Genomic DNA, 20,568 nt, shown 5'->3' with positions numbered 1-20,568 from the left:
ATTCAAGGTTACTGCTGAATTTTCCCCATTTTTTGTTTTGTTTTGGTTTTTTTGGGGGGGAGATTGTTTTTGTTTTTTATTTTTTTGTTTTTTCGAGACAGAGTTTCTCTGTGTAGCTTTGACACCTTTCCTGGAACTCACTCTGTAGCCCAGGCTGGCCTCGAACTCACAGAGATCTGCCTGCCTCTGCCTCCCGAGTGCTGGGATTAAAGGCATGCGCCACCACCACCTGGCCCCCATTTTGTTTTGTTTTGTTTTGGAGATAGGCTTTTACTTTGTAACTGAGGGTGGCCTACCATTCACTGTGTAGCCCAGGTTGGCCTCAAACTCACAACAGTCCCTCCAGAGTACTAGGAGTGTCTGTTGGAGCCACTCTGACCAATACTGCTCAATATTAATTTGTGTCAAATTTAATTTTCTTTGTATGGGGGTGGCCACACACTGAAATCACTCCCAGGGTCTGACTATGTCCCAGAGCTTCCCCTATGCCAATTTTCAAATTCTTTACCTTTAAAACAGCACCAATTCCTTAATCTTTAAAATCATCCCGTGCAACAAGGGTCTTATCTGGTGTTAATTTTTAATGTATCAGCCATGGCTGACCCCACAAGTAATTTTCTAACATCACCCATGTAAAGTACAAAGTATTTCAGAAAAGATGTCTTTCACTATGCGCTTGGTCTGTTATCCAAAAAGAGAATACCTGCCCAGGGTTGAAAGCAGACAGAGAAGCATGTGTCTTACGTAGATGTAACGGGTAGAGTGATCATGCTACAAAGACAACAGTCATAATCAAATGAAATTTCAAGATTGCCTAGTGCAGAAGTCATTTTTAACAGCTGGAGGTGGGAGCCGAATCTCTCCCCCACCCATGTACATTAGTATGTCTTAGCAAGGCTGTGGTCTTTGTTGTTTTCATCTTTCCCCCAAAATAGAATTCTTTAACATTTACATACATTTCTTTCTTATGTTAAGTAGTATTAGACTGAAAGAAAAACAGCAAAGAGCATACGTACAGAGAATTCTGACATGGCCCACATGGTTTCCCCATCACTAACGACTACTGTCAGACATTTGCCGCAACCAATGAACCATGATCCGCTCATTATTATTTTATCAATCCATATATTTTTTGGATTATGAAGTTTTCCTTTGTGTCTTTTTCTCTTCCAACATCTGGAATGACCTTTCAAACTTTTCCCTAAATTGATTCATGGGGAAAATCTAAGAGAGAAACTCAAGAGAGTTAGAGCGTAGCAGAACTGAATTCAATTTGAATTCAATCTTCATGATCGGTGTTGTATTCTCTCTTAACAGCTTCGCTACAAAGAGACATTTCAAAAGACTAAAGGGAAATATCACACCGTGAAGGACGCCCTGGACATTGTGTATCATCGCAAAGTCACAGACGACATCAGTAAAGTATGTCCCTGGATAGGACTACTTCAAATGAGCTCTGTAACCTACCACCATTTTTTTTTTCTAAAAGCAGTCTCCCTTTTCTGAAAACTCCAGAGAGATGTGCTTTACATTAACTTTGAGCTGCCTTTATAGCTGCCTTTACATTTTTTTACAACAGGTGAAATACAAGGAGAACTACATGAACCAGCTGGGAATCTGGAGCTCCATTCCTGATCGGCCTGAACACTTCCACCACCGGGCAGTCACAGATGCCGTCAGTGACGTGAGTATCACCTTCACTTTTCACATAGAAACTCATATTCCCACGTGAGCTGTGAGGTCAACCATTGCATAGCATAAAAACTGGTGAAACACTGGTCTAGACGACAATCCCATTTTTTTCAGGGGTGGGGAGTAGGTATCACATGCCACGGTGCATGAGATATGGTGACTGTGTTGTGGTCAAAGAACAGCTTGTGGGATTTGGTTCTCTCACTCTACCGTTAAGCTTCTGAAGATCAAACTTAGTGGCATGTACCTTTACCTACTGAGCCATCCACCCACTTCCATAGATTTTAGATCTTGTGTGTGGTTATTCAAGTCATAAAATTCAATTACTAAGTGAGTAAGTCTGAGCTTAGAAGAGGAAAAAGTACATTCAAGTTTGTGACCCTCCGTTTTCCTCTAGGACTCAAAGCAATATAGTTCACGCCTAGCTGGGATCCTTTGAAGAGGTTGTGAGAGAAAGCAGTGCCCATTTAGAGAGAGGTTTCACCTGTCTGTGTGAAAGTGCAGCTGCCAAGCCCATGATATTCCCTATAGAAAGATACAGTGGTTACAGTTGATTTGAATTAATAGTAAAAGTGAAAATTTCTAAATATCATAAATCACAAGAAATCAAGAATTCTAAAAATTTATTTAAATAATATAGACTCTTTTAAATCTTCATTAGTTGACATACCTTGGGGATCAGAGTTTCCAATTTGTTCACTTAGATGGCTCCTAACCTAAAACTACTTGGAGATGAATTATTAAAACTCTTGGGTATTCCTCTTCTGTCAGGTAAAATATAAAGAAGATTTGACCTGGCTCAAAGGCATTGGTTGCTATGCCTATGACACTCCTGACTTGACACTAGCTGGACAGAACAAGACTCTCTACAGCAAGGTATGCCTGTCTTCTCTGTCTTCTCAAGGAGAACGGCTTCATCCGTTAACTGTAAACCCAGCCCACAGAGAAGAAGATTGGGGAACCAGCCTTTTGTAGCTTCATCCCTGTCCTTACTTCTAGACCCTGAAACTAAACCCCATGCTGAACTCTTCACTCTCTTTAGAGATTTTCAATTTTGTTTTGTTTTGTTTTTTGACAGGGTCTTACTATGTAGCAGGACTGGCCTAGAACTCATTATGTGTAGATTAGATTGGCCTTGAACTAACAGAGTTCTGGTTGCCTCTGCCTCTCCAAGTGCTAGTATTAAAGGAATATACAATCATGTCTGGCTAGAGATTTCTTTAGTGATGACCTCATTAATTGTAGTTTATTTGAATTTGATGAAAAATTATCTAGTACAACTACTCATCACTATTCCTGAGTTCCCTCTCATTAATGTATGTGGATGATTCACCCAACTCAAATGTGGTTATTTTAGCCTATAAACAATGTGATACATGATATAAATCAGGTTTTTAGAGCCTCATTTTCCTATTTACGAAGTACAGCAGTTGAGTTTGCTTTTAATATAAAATAAGAATCAGCCAACTTCTGATACATGCCAGACAGTAGATATTTTAAAATAGACTTGGGGGGGTCACATTTACAATAATACCTATTTTCTCTGTTGTAATTATTTAAAATTGTTAAAGCTATTCTTAATTTGTAGAACTGTTTAAAAACAGATCGCAGGGTAACTAAGTCACCACTCAACCTTGCTCTATAAGATTGTAATTATCTGATTAGTTGCCAGAAAACTATAGTCTACCTAATGGACTAAAAACTGCTTTCATGTGGCACATCAAAATACGTTAAAGTACATCATCATAATATACCAAAATAGAGAAGAAAGGCTTTAGATCTTTGCTCAGCATTGAATTTGTATTTGGTAACCATCCCATGCAGTGGTTCTGAACCTGTGAGTTGTGACACCTTTGGGGGTCAAATGACCCTTTCACCGTGGTCACCTAAGACCATAGAAAAACACAGATATTTATATTGTGATTCATAACACTAGCAAACTTACAGTTATGAAGCGGCAACAAAAATAATTTTATGGTTGGGGTCACCACAGCATGAGGAGCTGTATTAAAGGGTCGCAGCATCGGGAAGGTTGAGAACCACTGGTCTAATGGGTGGTTTATACTGTCTATTTTGGACTATTTTCAAGATGTCAGTACCTTCTACTTTTTAATTTAGAAATTTTTTTAATACTTTAGAATTCTACCTCAGGAGGTAAGAAAAAACTCCATAAAGACCTATTAGCTCTATGAATACATCATTATATTATAAGATAAAGATCATTACTCATCCTTAAGATTGGATATACAATCAAATAATTATGTTCTTTTCCCCCAGTATAAGTATAAAGAAGTATTTGAAAGAACAAAGTCAAATTTCAAGTATGTTGCTGACTGTCCAATTAACAGGCATTTCAAGTATGCAACTCAATTGATGAATGAGGTACGTACTGCTAAGTGGATTAAGAAGCCTATTCAGTTCTCTTGAGAAATCTTCAGGGCTATTTCATTAAAATCTAATATATAGCATGACAGGAAATCTGTCCTAAATGTTCACTCCCTATAAGACTATAAAATGTCACTATCTGGTAGGTTCTGCTAAAACCCTGACTAGGCCTATGACTAGCTTCGCCTCTCAGCACAGCCCCGTGGTGCCAGAGAAAGGAGGGAGGGCTTTGTGGACTATCAACTAAACGCCTTTAAACTGTGCAGAGCTGGGAGACTCAGAAGTTCCAGGTTGATTCAGTAGTCCCACAAAGGCACCCAAATGGAAGTGGTTAGAACCCTTGACCTCCGCAATGGGAATAGTTGTGAGAATCACACATTGCAATGTATTATTGTTGCTCCCATAGAACTGAACGCACAGGAGTACTATTTACACCCCCCTTTACATGCCACTCATTCTTCCCTATAGCCATTTTGCAGTGATGTAATTTGAGTATAATTTTAGCAAGTTGAAATAAGCAAGCTGTGAGTTTTATTTGGGGAATATTAAAATGTTTGGATGTTTTCATAACAAAAATTTTACTTTTCTGCTTTCAGATAATCCATGGATTTGCATAAGTTCAAACATGTTAGAAAATTAGTAAAAGAGCTAATAATAAGAATGTAGCCAGTGGTACATTTACATGAATGATCTTTGATTTCAATTATTTTTGTTTAATTTTTTTCATTTCAACACATTTCTAGGCTGGACAACTCTGAAAAAGTACCATCAGCAACTTCCTAGGGCAGTCTTGATATATGTTGTTTTTCTGTTTCATAAAGAATTTCCAGGTCTTTTAAATCATCAAGTAAATTAGTACTACAGAATGATGGCAACTGTGCTTGAGTACTTGTACTTAGTTATACTTTTGGGTTAGTATAGTTAGTGATACTTTTGTATAGTGTTAGTTATACTTTAGAATTCTTTTGAATTCACTCCCTTATATGTTAAACTCATAGATTATCAGCACCTCATTTTAAATATAATGTAAGATGTCATAAAGCCTGATGTTAATAATGTGTCATATGAAAAGATGGAGACCTTTGGGCATAAGGTACCCTAGTTTGTTTCAGAGGTTGCTCTCTCCCAGGCTCCAGCCTCTCTCCGGGCAATCTATCTTCCCCGGTCTTTCTTACTCCCTGTATGAACAGTTAAACATTGTCGTTGGAGACAGAAGGACTCAGTGCTAAATATGACAGGTTTCTACCTCTCTGGAGTGCTTTGATTGAGATATTATTGTGTACCCTTGATGTCATATTCTTGCTATAATTTAATATGATGTTTGAGCAGAAAAAATACAGAGCTGATTATGAGCAGCGGAAAGATAAATACCACCTGGTAGTCGATGAGCCTAGACATCTGCTGGCTAAGACCGCAGGCGACCAGATCAGCCAGGTACTGTGACTGAGGCTGGCAGCGCAGCCCAGGCAGAACTGTGCTCGGAATTCTCACAAGGTGTCGTCCTGTCTGCTGCAAGGATGTCATAGGTTCTGCCTATGATATTGGGCTGTTCTGTTTCTAAATATCTGTCTAGCCACCCAAAGAGCCTGAGAGCTGTTTGAGTGTGCCAGTCAACGCTCTGTGTCCTCACTTGTGCTGTGGTGAAGGGGAAACAGAAGCCGGGACCTCTCTCCCCATTTTATTCTCCCGCAGAGCCTGTTTGTAAACAGCTGCTGCAAACTACAAACTGAGCTGTAAAAACAAAAAGACAGAAATCCCTACTATATTTTACCGTTCTGATGATGACATCCCCTTAAGGCTGTCTGGGTGGTAACATACACGTTGCTACCTTTGTCCTCCCCATTCACAAGGACTATGGATGGTCAAGGATAAATATTTCAGCCACGCTCCTTGCGTAGCACATAGGGTCTTCACTGCACAGCTCTGTGAGTACACAAAGCATGTTAAGCCTACATCTCTTCACTCAGAGGTGACTGGGATATAGAGCCACGTCCTTTCTGTCTCCATAAGTCTCTTTTGTGCTTCCCTGCTCTTTGCATGGACAGAGGAAATATAAATCTAGTGCCAAGATGCTTCTGAAACAAGGATGTAATGAAATTCTGCGTCCAGATATGTTGACTGCTCTCTACAATACACACATGTGGAGCCAGGTAATGTCCAACAGGGTGTGAAGAAGCAGGTTTAGACCTTCAGTGCATCCCTTTTCCTGCTTTCTTTGGCTTCCTCTCCTGACCCCTGCCTGTGCTGCTTTCTCATGGTAAATCATAGGAATACTCATTCCTTAGAAATGAAATCTGACGATGGCCTGATGTCCTGGGCAGCCATCGTGTGCAGAGCTAATGCTTAGAAATCCTCCAGATCGGCTGAGTCTCCTTCACACATTTTCCTTTCAAATTGGTACAACATGAACTTATATTTTTTAGTGTTTGCTTCAATAGACAGTCTCCTTAGAAACTGAGAGTTTTAGTAGATGATTAGCCTTTAAAGGTCTAGATATTTCATGTTTTCATCTAATTACTGTTGCTAAGTTCTCGCTGCAACTGTGTTCTTTCCGAGAGCTGAGGCTAGCCATGCTGCCTCTGGACCTGGTCCATCTTCATGTTGATAATATTGCCATCCCACAAGGTCCGCTGAGCATGCTGCCACCTTTCCATCAGAGGCTGGAAGGGAAAGGTGGCATTGTTGAGTACCAGTGAGAACATTAATGAAGTGCCAGTCTTTGAGCCCAAACCAAAAAGGCTTTAGCCAATCTTTTGTATTATCACCTTGCTTTGTTGTTTTAGTTTGCTGATCAAATCAACATATTAAAAAAAGAAGATACGTTCCCACCCTAAACGTCCTTGGCCTTGATAGATCACCAGCATCACGTGCATGAAAGTCCGCTGTTCTCTGTATCTGTCCAGCTTAAAACAGCTATGTGCATGAAAAACAAACAGAAATCGGTGACTTGGAAATTACAAAAATAAATGCATTTTGGATTTTGGGGAGAGGGGAGGTGGGGGAGAATGGGAGGAGTGGAGGGAGGGGAGGCTGTGGCTGGGATGTATTATATGAGAGAAGAATAAGTAAATAAATATAAAATACTTTAAAAATCTTATACACTCATCTTAACGAACATCTGTTTCACTTGGGCATGGAAGGATGCAGATGCAATAAAGAATGCTTGAGTGAAATTGTACTTGTCAGTCCAGAGAAGGGTTTAGTCCTCCTCTGAGATTTACTCTACGCATGCCCTTGGGCTCAGTCTCCTAACCTCTGAGAGCCTGTTTGTTTCCGTGTGTAGCAATAGATTGGAAAATATCTGTCCACTCTATTCCACTACTGCTCTCAAATACAAACTTTATTAAACATCTCCAGTTAGGATTTAAAGCAGAAGCCACCATGATGCCAGCACGCACTCTGGTGTTTCACGAGATTTCTTTAAGACCTTTGTTCTTGAAAGTAACAGATCCATTCTTCCACAATGTAGATCAAATACAGGAAAAAATATGAAAAGTCCAAGGACAAATTCACCTCAGTTGTGGACACTCCAGAGCACCTACGCACCACAAAAGTCAACAAGCAAATCAGCGATGTAAGTACAGAAGCAGAGCGCCTGCATTCTCGGGGTCAGGAACATTGGCCCAAGTAGGGGCCATTGCAGACTGTCAAGTGTCTGAGAGACTACACTCAGGGAGGGAGGCAAGGGTGCTGCATGCCTGCCGCACACAGGGCTGTCTTTCACACTGAAGACTTGTCATTCAAATCAGCGAGCATGCCAGTGGAAAAGCAGAGGCCCCAGTTAGCAGCTGTAAACACCTATTGAGTTTATAGAATGGTCTTTCCTTCCTATTCACTTTCCTTTGTATCTTAATTATAAATGGAGAAACATAACGTTGTACCTTCCTGCTTTTCCATCTGCTCCAGATACTTTATAAACTGGAATACAACAAGGCCAGACCCAGAGGCTACACCACCATCCACGACACGCCCATGCTGCTGCATGTCCGCAAAGTGAAAGATGAAGTCAGTGACGTGAGTACCTTTGTTAGCCCCGCTGACTTGGGCTTTCCATATGATGTAGCAAACTCCAGGTGATAAGCTCTGACTGTGGAAAAGCCACTTGGCAACCTAATGGCCTGAAATAACAATCCTCCATTTTTCCTTATGATTCTGTGAGTTGGCTGGACACAGCAAAGTAGGTCTGTTCCAAATGCTATAGGCAGACATCTGGGGCACAGCTGGGCCAAGAATTTAACGACCCAGTCCCAGTATGTGAGAACCATATCAATGTGAAGGAAAAGGGCAGACAGATCCAGAGGGACAAAGTGCAGTTGGAGAGAACTTAGTGACCGAGCTTAGCCCGGGGCAGCAAGACAAAGCAGATCCCTGCAGTCTGGGTCAGAGAGAGATGCGGATATTGGTCAGGTCAAAGGTCAAAGGCAACTCCACCAGAGCCAGGATATCCATCTTGAGATAATGTCTGCGGGGGCATGGTGGCACACGTCTTTGACACCAGCACTCCAGAGGCAGAGGTAGGCAGGTCTCTGTGAGTTCTACACCAGCCAGAACTACATAGTAAGGCCCTGTCTCAAAAACAAAGGCAGACGGCAGCAGCAAACAGCAATGTCCAAGGATCAGTGATTTTTGCTGGGAAACAGTGCAGGGAAAACTGATCTGGGTGACCAAGGTGACCCTGGGACAGTCATGGCAGTTAGGATGGAGATGGGCACAGCCACGTGAAGCTGAGTCCCCAAAGAGCCACACTCGCACCTGACAGCTGATAGTCATTTGGCTTCTGGGTAAATAAGGCCCCTTCAGTGCACCTTCTTCACATGGCCTGGCTTCTAGCAGTGTGCTCCCTGGGCTCCAGGAGGCAGAGAGCCGAAGCTTCAAGGTCAGTCAGGAGTCATTCCTAGAACTCAGATATCATTTTCTCCTTATCTTTTACACACATTCAAGAAATGTGTTCACTTGCTGTCACCGAGATAATTTCCCTTAGGAAAAGAAAGTTTTATTTTGACTCATGGTTGGGCCTTTCCACTCTATGATTGATTGGTCCCTTTCCTTGAGCCTGGGTGAAGGCACACCCCACGGCAGAGGTGTACAGCAGAGCAAAATTACTGACCTCTTCATGCCGAGATACAAAAGAAGAAGAGAAAGGAGCTGGGGCCTCACTGTCCCCTCTGAAGACCAGCTACAATGGCCAGAAGACAGTGCTGGTGGGTGGCAGTAGACACTGTAGGAGATGAGGCCACCTTCAGAAACACCTGCGCCTGGGGACCAAGACGTTAGCATATGAGACTTTGGGGACATTCTAGATTCAGACTGTGGCAAGTGATAAAGCAATGGTCACCAGCTCTGGGTGAGCAAACAGCAAAGCCACATTGCAGGCCAGCATGTGGAAGGGATCTCTCTGAGGCCAGTGTGAAGATAGAAGAGCAGCATGGCCCAAGTTTCCAAACCACTCTATCAGCCTCATCTGCCCTGAGGAAAACGAACTCGTCCTTAGGTTCTCACACTCTGGATTTCGGGAGATACTTGGCTGTAGGGTATGCTAGCGTTTGGGAGGCTGGACAAGAGCGTTGCTAGTTTAAGGCCAGGCAGGGCTACATAACAAGATCTGTTTCAAAAATATAAACCAAACCCAAGCCAGATACTTGCTTTGATTTTGTAGTTGGAAACCACTGTCATTTTCTTTGAAAAAAAAAAAAAGATTCACTATTTATTATTTTTTAAATGTTTAATTTTCTATAGCTCAGATTGGCCTGAAGCTCACTTTCTAGCCCAGCCTGGCCTTGAACTCACAGTGATTCCTCTGCCTTGGCCTCCCAAGTGGCATGAACCAACATGCCTCACATAGATTCAATGTTTTAAATAACTCTGGCTATATACACTTCTGGGCACACACACACATACACACACATACATATATATACATATATACATGCATATGTATGTGTATATATACATATATATGCACACATATATACATATATGTATATATGTGTGTGTGTATACATACATAAGCTGAGGCAACTGTTCTGTGTCTAATCCACACCCCAAACCTTGATTATTGCTGTGCTCAGAGGTGCATTTGGTAGGTGAATAAATTTGCCATACTATTGACTATGAGTCACCATGAAAAACACTTGAATATTCAATACATTGGTTGAGAAGGTGGAAATATGTAAAGAGCATCTTTGCAATGTTAAATCTGTTCAAATAAGTTTGGATGTTACAAACACAATCATAGATGATCATAAGTATCTGTCAGGTTGAGCCCATATGGGAGCAGCTTGCTCCCTGCAGAAAATTGAGACATTTCTGTATCTATTTCTTCAAATGCTTGTTAGAATATGCTGGGGTTGGGTACTGATGAAAAGTACTCATTTCTAGGATTTCCTCCTAAAGTCTTGATTAATGCAGTAGGTCCATAGACAAGCCCAGAATGCAATGGTTCTTGTGGTAAATATAGTAAGTCCTACTACGGTTCCTTGCCTTGGAGAAGTTCATGCTACCGTAATCATGTTGCACCTGGGATCCTTCCCCGACAACAAGTGGAAATGACCAGATTGCATCCTAGGGCCATCGAATTTAGGAAAAACAAAAGTAGATAGATGACGCTAGAAGTCCCAGGCTCTAGATAGAGGAACTACTTGTTAGGCCTCTGCCATTCAACCCAGTTATCAAAACTCACAGGTATGGCTCTAGACCCCCAACTGGGATGAAAGGACCTTTCAGTCCGTTTGCCCCTTGAGTGTTTATGTGCTGCTCACTGAGTAGGAGACAGTAACTGGTACAGAACCTTTGCTTTGAAGAGTTCAGTGCAAGAAAGAGCTAGACAGGTAAACAGCTATGCTGTGACCAGAGAGCAGGAAGGACTGTGGAAACACAGAGGAGGGCAGGCCTAAATGCCTCCTAGGGGGCAGTTTTCAGAATGTCCGCACCAGGCTTTCCTGATGCAGGAAGGTAAAGTGCACCCGGAGAGCTGCCCGCTCATGGTTCCGGTCCCCAGCATCAGGAGGAAACCCTGTGGCCACACTGCGGACCACGCTTAGTCTGTTCTGACATGTCTGAGTAAGAAGAACCATCACCTCGTAGTTGCATCTTCTCTCCACAGCAGGGTTAGACGAAAGACTCTCATAGGAAGCACCATGTGCCACCATTGCAGTTCTAGTTTCTTCGTTTTTAAAATGTTTAATTAACTCCCTAGGAAAAAATTAACCATGTCGCTGTTTCCTCTCATAGCTGAAATATAAGGAAGTTTACCAAAGAAATAAATCTAACTGCACCATCAAGCCAGATGCTGTTCATATCAAAGCAGCCAAAGATGCCTACAAAGTCAACACCAATGTAAGTTCAAGAGTTCCCCCACAAGCCAACCTTTGTCTCTTTCTGCTGCTGTCCTAGAATACCTGTGACTGGGTAACTTACAGAAGCTGATTTAAGTTCTAGAGACAGGGAGGTCAAAAGTGTGATAGGAGTATCTGGCATGACATCCTCTCGCTGCATTAGCCGATGGCGGGAAGCAGAAGGGCAGGAGAGCAGGGGGAAAGACAGAGAGATGACCTGCACACTCCTGCAGCGTGAGCAGCAGTGCTCCTGGAGGCTCTGCCTTCGCGACCACATGGTGGGCTGAAGGTCTCAGCCCCTCCTGTCCTCACAGTGGCAGTACAGCCTCAACACCAGGGTTGGAGATTGCTGCGGCTGGCCATGTGAACCATGGCAAGCGTGGTAGGGATTTATCCACTTCAGCAAGCGTGTGGCCTTTCTCACCTCTTCATGAGAAGAACCTCTGCCTATCCAGATGAAAAGCTCTGCTCCAGGAGAATGAGTCGTGAATGACTCTTCATGAAGGAGCCTGAAGAAGAGCAAGGGAGCCTCACTTAGGTCACATGTAACCTCTACTTAGCCTTTGTGAGCAACTAAAACCTGGCAGTTAATTCTGAAGTGAAGGCTGCATTCTGCAACGTGCTTCTGCGTCTTTCGTTCTTTGCCCCATGCTCTCCTCTTGCCTAAGCTCTGGTATCTGCTTCTGGAGGAGGAAACAGAGTTCCTAGCTGCCGTCAGGTCACTGTCTGGATCCTCCACTTGCTTAGCTCTTCCCTGCATTGATGCATTTCTTTAGCGGGCACATCCCGAAGTCTCACCCACAGATACAACTCCATGAATTAGATGGGCACCAACTCTTAAAAATATATAAAAGAGTGTCATGAAACCTTAGCAATCCATCTGATTCTCATTCATTCCAGAAGCATCCATTTATTGGGGGCCAGTAAACTAAGGTGTCATAGGAGCTGGCAGGTGTCTTAAGGATGACTGTCTTAGTTAGGGTTCCTATTGCTGTGAGGAGACACCATGACCACGGCCACTCTTGTAAAGGAAAACATTTAATTGGGGTGGCATGCTTACAGTTCAGAGGTTTAGTCCATTATCATCATGGTCGGAAGCAAGGCAGCATGCAGGCAGACGTGGTACTGTAGCTGAGAGTCCTTACAACTTGATCCAAAGTCAACAGGAAGTGAACTGTCTCAATGGGCATAGTGTGAGCATACATGAGCCCTCAAGCCCCGCCTCCACAGTGGCACACTTCCTCCAACGAGGCCACAGTTCCTAATGGTGCCATTCTCTTTGGGGGCCATTTTCTTTCAAACCACCACAATGAGTTAGTGGGCCATAAAGAGGGAAATAGATGTGGGAAGGAAATATAGTAAAATAGACACTGGTGGAATCTGGGTGGTGGTTTATGTAGTCTCTGTCATATGCTGGCCACCTTTACAGAAATACCTGTAATTTACTCACAAGTTAATAAGCGCCTGACTCTAAAGGTGATGAGGGTGGACTGGCAGTCAAGGTAGATTATAGAATCATTTCACCTGGAGGTGTTTCAACGCTTTAGCGCTGATCTGGGGGCAAAGGGTGTCAATGGATGACCTGAGTGGCTGACAAGCTGTATAGAGCACAGACAATTTCCTGAGGTTTCTATGAGCTGTGGTTTGTGGAATGTTAAACTGCAAGTGTCCCCCTGTGCACTGCATGTATCTGTAAACTCGGGCTGAGTGTTGTCTCTCTGTCACATTGCAAACAGCTGGACTATAAGAAGCAATATGAAGCCAACAAAGCCTACTGGAAGTGGACGCCTGACAGGCCTGACTTCATCCAGGCTGCCAAGTCATCCCTACAGCAAAGTGATGTAAGAGTGGGGGCAGCATGTATTTGCTTCTAATATGCACCACACTGTCAGGGCACTTGCCCCAGCTGGTTGGAGGTCCAAGTGGAAGGACGTTTGAGGGGAGGAGGGAGTTCAGGAACCAAACCTGGCCGTTGAGCCTGTTCTCTGATGACTGGGCCCAGGCACTGAGGGCTCAGAGACCTGAAGCCTGAGAGGGGTTGGCTGGGAGAGCTGAATCCTGGTCCTGGCACTGGCCCCTGGGCTAGAAGAGATGAATCCAGCATACGGTAGCCGTGAAAGGCCAGGAAGCCCCTCCCTTTACTCTGGGAATGATTCTTCCCTTTACAGACTCCTCTCTGGTCTAATCAAATGACCTGCTTCCTCTGTTTTCTTCTGTCATAGTTTGAATATAAGCTGGACCGAGAGTTTCTCAAGGGCTGCAAGCTTTCTGTCACTGATGATAAGGATATGGTGCTCGCCCTCAGGAACTCCTTAATAGAAAGTGATGTAAGTATCCAGCCTTCTACAGTGTCTGTCTATCCTGACTCAAGGCCATCTTTTGCAGCAATAGTCCCCAGATATATCCAGGACAGGGCAGAATTCCTCTCTGTAGGAGCTTACTTGTGGCATCAGTGATAAGCTGGGGGTGGGGGGCACCTGTAAAAGTGCTGATGAGCCCAGGATTGTTCTTGGCTTATACTACAGCCGGCAGTTCACACGGCACAGACTAAGACTTGGAAGGTGTGACTGGATTCGGTCCCAGACCTTAAGTTTCTTCTCTGTAGGATCCTATTCTTCCTACCATGGACTTTCCACATCTGTATTGGAAGAAAGATCGTGTTTCCAGGACTGATGGGTATCAAATGACGTATTTGAGAATGCTTGAACTAAGGGCAAAGATTTACTGTGAAATTTTCATCCTTATTAAAACTTCAACTTGACAGTTGTCAGGAAAAAAATTTTTTTCAATGAGCATCGAATCCTTTATTGTGTGCCTAGTCGGTATTATTCTCTCAGATATTGTTGAGGGATTTGGGGGCCGATTGAAAATGGGCAAGATCTTCAAAGAAAGTAAAGAAATGCCTCCCTGCTTTCTACTCCCACAGCTGAAATACAAAGAGAAACATGTTAAGGAAAGAGGAACATGTCATGCTGTGCCTGACACCCCACAGATCCTCCTGGCAAAGACTGTCAGCAATCTGGTGTCTGAGGTAACCCACCCACAGCCCATATGCTTCACTTCCGTCTCAGGCTGAAGGCCCACACAGAGTCCTTAACAAGCTCTTTGTGGATTCCCCCAGAACAAGTACAAGGACCATGTTAAGAAGCACCTGGCCCAGGGCTCATACACAACACTGCCAGAGACCAGGGACACAGTGCATGTCAAGGCCGTGACCAAGCACGTCAGTGACGTAAGTGGCCAGCCACAGAGCTCTTGATGGCAACCTTGAATCAGGTCAAAGACTGGCACCTTCTTGCTTACAAATGATTTCTTTCATGTATCCGCACCCTTAACCTAAGTACCCATATATGAATCCTAAACTCCAGTTTTTAAAAATGTATTGGTATTCCAGTCATGGTAGTTGTGGCAGTCGGAGGCTTTGCTTCCTAGTACATCAAGCAGTGTAAAGCATAATTAATGTTAATAATGGGAGGGAGCAATGCCAATCAAGAAGTCCTCTGCTATCATTAAACAACTGTACAGTTTGAGAGCTAAAATCTCCTTGTGCACCTCAGTAATCGCTGCCCGCTGCATCCTGCTCTTAGAGCCTATGACTCATATATTTGAAAGGTAAGAAAAAGGAGTAAGCACTTAATATGCTTGAATTCAGTTCTCCAAAGCTTGCTGGATGGTTCTGGTGTTGGTTCCAATAGAGAAAAGACAGGGAAGAAGTAGATATGACCCAGAGATCAAAGTTCCAACTGATACCATGATGGGGAGCCATGGATTTTCCTGGAGATTTCTCAGATTCTTCAAATAAATCTTTCCCTCACCTTCCTCTGCTCACATGAGTAATTCTGATGCTGTTTAGACAAATTACAAAAAGAAATTTGTCAAAGAGAAAGGGAAGTCCAACTACTCCATCATGCAAGAGCCTCCGGAAGTGAAGCATGCCATGGAAGTGGCCAAGAAGCAGAGTGATGTAAGTTCCTTCTCGGCATCCCAGTGTTGTGTGATATTGTGTTTGTGTTCTGACAAATAAAGCTTGCCTGAAGATCAGAGGGTGGAGCTAGCCATTAGTTAACCATAGAGTCCAGGCAGTGGTGGGACACACACTTAATCACAGCACTTGGGAAGGGGAAGCGTGAAGATCAGGAGTTCAAGGCCACCCTGGGCTACATGAGATTGAACCAGACTAAAAGAGAAATAGAGCCTGGCTGTGGTGGTGCATGCCTTTAATCCCAGCACTAGGGAGGTGGAGACAGGATCTCACCCCCATTCAGTCTAAGGATTTGTAGAGGTAAGAAGTTTCTAGTGGCTGCTGCTCTGCTTCTCTGATCTTTCACCTTTCACCCTTGATATCTGACTCTGGGTTTTTATTGTTAAGACTAATTAGGATCTCGATTCATCCCAGCGGATCACTTGGGACTGTGGACCCTTAATGAATGCATGTTCCTGCTCTAGTGATTTCTCTAGCTGGTGATTTTAGAAGTACAGTGGTGGATACTGGCTTGCTTTTACTTACACAAATGTTGTTTGTATTGAATGAGGACGTTTCAAGATTCCGTGTACCTCAAGTAACCATTTCCTTCCCCCAAATAAAGGTTGCTTATAAAAAGGATGCCAAAGAGAATCTACACTACACCACAGTGGCTGATCGGCCGGATATCAAGAAGGCCACCCAGGCAGCCAAACAGGCCAGTGAGGTAAGAGTGTGATCACAGTGTCCCCGGCACCCAGTGTTTACTATGAACAGGAAGAACAGGTGTATGCCACCACAACCACACTGCCCACTTCGGTTTTCTCTGATCCAGGTGGAGTACAGAGCCAAGCACCGCAAAGAAGGCAGCCATGGGTTAAGTATGCTCGGCCGCCCAGACATTGAGATGGCCAAGAAGGCAGCCAAGCTGAGCAGCCAGGTAATGGGAAATGGCAAGCAGTGACTCCAGTGTGAGATTTTAAAAACCGTACAGTAAGAAGTGGTTCCCAGAAAGAACAGTACCTACAACTAGAAGGACACGGGCTCCTAAGTTGCACGTATAGTACTTTGAAAAGTACTGAGGACCTTCACTCATTTCCTGCTAACCATGCTAGGCCTTCCAGTCTTCCACATCTCCATTGATAGGTATGCATCTGGCTGCCTGTGTATTTAACTGCTCTCATGTGACAAAGGGGACTTCTTCCCAGGCAGTAAGATTTATATCCAAGTCTGCTTATACCTGGGCACCTCTGAGAGACTTGGTACTGTGTAGCAGTCATGAATCTCTAACTTTTAAAACCCAGCTGTGTAAAAGAACCTTTATTCTTTCATTTAACACACTGCTATTGAGTGCCCCAGCTAGGCATCGCTGACTAGGGGGTGAGCAAATGTCTTCAGGTTCTTGTCTCTGCAGTTAAATAACTACAATCTGGTATGATGAGCGTTTGATCAAGGTATACACCGGGTGTTGGGGAGAACGCCTCATTTCAGTAGACTTTATATTATTGAGAAGACAGACTCAGAAATATGCTGCCCAAAGCCAGCTGCCACATATTTCCTCATTTCTCTACAATGCCTTCAATTTACACAAGTTTTCAGAGTTCGGCTCAGAGAGCTATAGTCTAACAGTAGTTCTCTCAGAGGACAGGTCAAGAATATCTTCTTTCTCCTCCACTTTGGAAATCCTGTCTTCACCTTCTCCACTGAACATTATCTTCAACTACTTGTTTGAAGAAATAGCTTTGGGATTCATGTGATTGTTGTATGTACCGACCTCCAGAAATACCAAACATGATATTATAAATTAATAATATCAAGTTACAAAATAGGAAAACAAGTTGGAATTATTGAGACAAAAGGTCAGGTGACTGCAAACAAATAAGTATGATTTTTTTTAGTAAGTGCCAGTACTTACTTACCGGGCCAAGGTTACCTGACAGGGCCAATAGGAAAGGAATCTTAATTGGGTGTCGGTTGGAAGAGTCATAGCAAGACTGAGACTATGACAAGTTTATTGCAAGCCATCAGATTTTATACATTGATCAGAAGCAATGGAGGTTTCTAGGATCAATGCACTTGTAGTTGCCAGGATTCAATGATGTTTGCAAGCTATACAGGTACACAAGATCAATGTCTAAGACCACTTGTCCAGCCAAGCTTCTGTATGCCTCCCTGACTTCTAAGGAACACAGAGACATACAGGTGGCCTTCACTGCCTCAGGGAGTGCCTCAGTTTCTCAGGAACTAAAAGGTACACAGTGTCTCAGGAGCCATGGACCCTCACCTGAAAAACCTGATGCATTCCTCTCAAGGAATCTAGAACAGACCAATTCCATGATTCCTCATACTTATATGTAAATTTTCTATTCAATATTTTATCATAAATTAATGGAATCATATGACCACTTGAGACCAAAACATAATACTTTTTAAAAAACTATGATCTTGTAGTAAAAAATAACAAGAACTTACAAACATAAAACATTCTTAATGTTTTTAAATTTCCAAGGTTATACAGTTTTCAAATTATTTTGATGTTGAAACTTTTAAAATATAAGTTTTTTTTAACATAGAGAGGCCCGTAAATCCTACGTAAATTTAAATCCTAAGTAAATCCTATGTCATGAAGAATGTATCCTACCTGAACTCTTTATGAGCTCATCTTCCTGACTCACATTATATGAAGGGCTTGCTCTTTTGGTAGTGTTTGATAGTGTCCTTTGTAGCCCTAGCCAAGGACCTCAGTGTTGGGTGGTTTCCCCATGCTGACTTTGCTGTCTTGCTATGTACCTAAGTAGAATACCATGTCAATGCCATGTATGTGGTACATAACACATGCAGCCATGATGAGGCAACTTAAGATTCTCATCAGTAATGTAAGAATGATGCCAGCAAGACAGCTTCTCTGGTTTTCTCATTTTCTTGGCCTTGGTCAGAGAACTAACCAGGTCCTGCTAGTCCTGTTAAAAAAGATCCTGTCCTTTTTTCCTGTAAACTTTGTGTTGGAACATGTATAATGTTGTGGGAAATTGTTGAGGGGAATACTTACTGTCTTAGTTAGGGTTTCTATCTCTGTGAAGAGACACCATGACCACAGCAACTCTTATGAAGAAAATATTTATTTGGGGTGGCTCACTTCCAGTTTCAGAGGTTCAGTCCATTATCATGATGGGTAGCATGGCAGCGTGCAGGCAGAAATGATGCTGGAGCTGAGGGTGCTATATCTTTCAGGCAACAGGAAGTCAACTGACTGTCACACTGAGGGAAGCTTGAGCAAAGGAGACCTCAAAGCCCACCCCCACAGTGATACATTTCCTCCAACAAGGCCACACCTCCTAATAGTACCACTCCCTTTAGGGGCCATTTTCTTTCAAACTAACACACTTCTCCTTTTCTTCTCAAAGCTTTTTTTCTGAAACACACTTGGAGCAGGAAGATGTTCAAATATTTTCCTCATAGTCCCTTCATCCGTTGTAAAACAAGTCTTCATGGGAATAATTTTCTATTTGGGTATTGTTCTTTCAGTCTTTATAAGTACCAATGCCTTATACAATGCCCTGAAAACCAGCTAAACAATTAGACATTAAACCATTAAAGAGATGTTAAACAGTTAAAAATAAGTATTAGGAAGAAAGCTAATTTATAACCTCTTCCAGCACTGTGTGTGCAGCAGACCAATAACTGAGCCTTGTGGATTAACAGAGCCTGGGTGCTGCCTCTCATTGGGCCATAGCCAAACAGCTACCCCAGAGGCTTCCATGGTTAGTGATCAAAAGTAAGCTCGATGGTCCCAAATGCCAAGAGTATGTGTTGTCACTGCCCTCTCCACCCAGTCCAATGCCACCCTCCCCATTGCTGAAGTGCTGAGTCTTCTGTATGGACACATCTTTGAAGATAGGGTTGGTTAAATGAAAGCCCAAGGTGCTCAGATCATGTTAATCATTATGCTAGGCTGCGTTTGCCTGGCAGCCCTCTTTTAGAGAGGAAAGGTGTTTGGGGTTGTTGTGTTAATTTTAAAAGTTGGAAATTTAAGTAAACTTGAGATTGAGTGAAGAAACTCAGATGAGGCCAATGGAATGGCCGTTCCTCAGAACAAATACTGCCTCCGAAAGAAGTTACAGTGTCAAAGACGGAGCGCAGATGGCCTGCACACTTCTGGGTTTTGTTCTCACTCAGCATGAGGGTCTGTTTCTTCCTGTCCCCATGTGGACTGGTGCACTTTCTCTTGTTGTCGTAACTGTGGTGGCCATCCCTCATCTTCTAGGTTTCTAAACATAAGCTTTTGCCTTCTGGTCTGGACACCAGTTCTTCCCACTTCATTCCCAGGCTTCCCTCTCGTTTGGGAGTGAATTGCTTTCAGAGCAGAGCCCTGTAGCAGTGCCTACATTTTGTTCCTGGGATGCGGCTTTGCTTTCCACCCCCTGTTCTGTCTTTGTGCCTGCAGTACCCTCCCATCCTCATGCATCGTCCCCTCTGCTTCCCGCGGTGGATGCAGACAGAGTGTGCGAGTCCTTGCACTGTGGTGGCGTCTTCTCCGGTCTGGCAGGCTCTGTTGGTTTTAGACTTCACAGTCTCTGTTCTGCGGGGCACATCAGGCAATCAGGGAAGCACCATGATGAAGCCTGAGGGGCAATGGTTTTAAATCTGGCAGAGGGAGGTATCCTGGTATGTGGGTGAGTGATACTTCTGCCGTGGATTTTGTGTTTTCCTTTTCTCGTTGAGAGTCTCTGTGTTAACGGCCATCTATTGCAAGGAGAATCAGCAGATGGCTGTGATGAAGGCTGAGAGAAGTTTGAATCGATGAGTTTCCCTGGGTTGAGTGACACTTTTCCTGGTAGAGGCAACTCACATATCCACTCACCCCAGAAAGGGAGCTTACAACAGACCAAAGTAATGATTGCAACCAAGTCCAATTGGGTAAATCATTGAGGTTTTTGTTTTGTTTTTGGGGGGTGGGGGGTAGTGCAACCCAGAAAGCCCACTGCAACATGGCAAGGACCCCTGAAAACTGAAGCCCTGGGGTTCTCACACAGCTTGCAGGCAACCCCAGGCTGAACAGTGTTCTTTCTTTCTGTATTTGGCTGTCTGGCCACCTCCACCCACTGTTATCCCTTTTATACTGTTGGTAGGGACCCTCGAGACTCTTCCCAGGTCCATCCTCCCGCCCCCCCACTCCAGTGACCTTTTGTTTATCTT

At 43.4% G+C, this 20,568-nt stretch overlaps 1 protein-coding gene across 2 annotated transcripts in view; it reads left to right on the top strand.

Moving 5' to 3' along the window:
• The window catches only part of Neb (nebulin), a 197,974-nt gene that overhangs the window by 145,572 nt on the left and 31,834 nt on the right, over positions 1-20,568 (top strand). For both annotated transcript variants that reach the window (XM_059260462.1, XM_059260461.1), the window contains 15 exons: positions 1,318-1,422; positions 1,580-1,684; positions 2,464-2,568; positions 3,970-4,074; positions 5,407-5,511; positions 7,547-7,651; positions 7,984-8,091; positions 11,308-11,412; positions 13,148-13,252; positions 13,634-13,738; positions 14,338-14,442; positions 14,533-14,643; positions 15,265-15,375; positions 15,998-16,099; positions 16,208-16,312. In XM_059260462.1, the coding sequence (XP_059116445.1) occupies positions 1,318-1,422; positions 1,580-1,684; positions 2,464-2,568; positions 3,970-4,074; positions 5,407-5,511; positions 7,547-7,651; positions 7,984-8,091; positions 11,308-11,412; positions 13,148-13,252; positions 13,634-13,738; positions 14,338-14,442; positions 14,533-14,643; positions 15,265-15,375; positions 15,998-16,099; positions 16,208-16,312 (1,587 nt within the window). The remainder of the gene's footprint in view (positions 1-1,317; positions 1,423-1,579; positions 1,685-2,463; positions 2,569-3,969; positions 4,075-5,406; positions 5,512-7,546; positions 7,652-7,983; positions 8,092-11,307; positions 11,413-13,147; positions 13,253-13,633; positions 13,739-14,337; positions 14,443-14,532; positions 14,644-15,264; positions 15,376-15,997; positions 16,100-16,207; positions 16,313-20,568) is intronic.

Source organism: Peromyscus eremicus, chromosome 4 (genome assembly GCF_949786415.1).
Source record: "Peromyscus eremicus chromosome 4, PerEre_H2_v1, whole genome shotgun sequence".
NCBI lineage: Eukaryota > Metazoa > Chordata > Mammalia > Rodentia > Cricetidae > Peromyscus > Peromyscus eremicus.
Note: the sequence above shows the minus strand (reverse complement) of the source record. Positions and strands in the feature narration are given on the sequence as shown.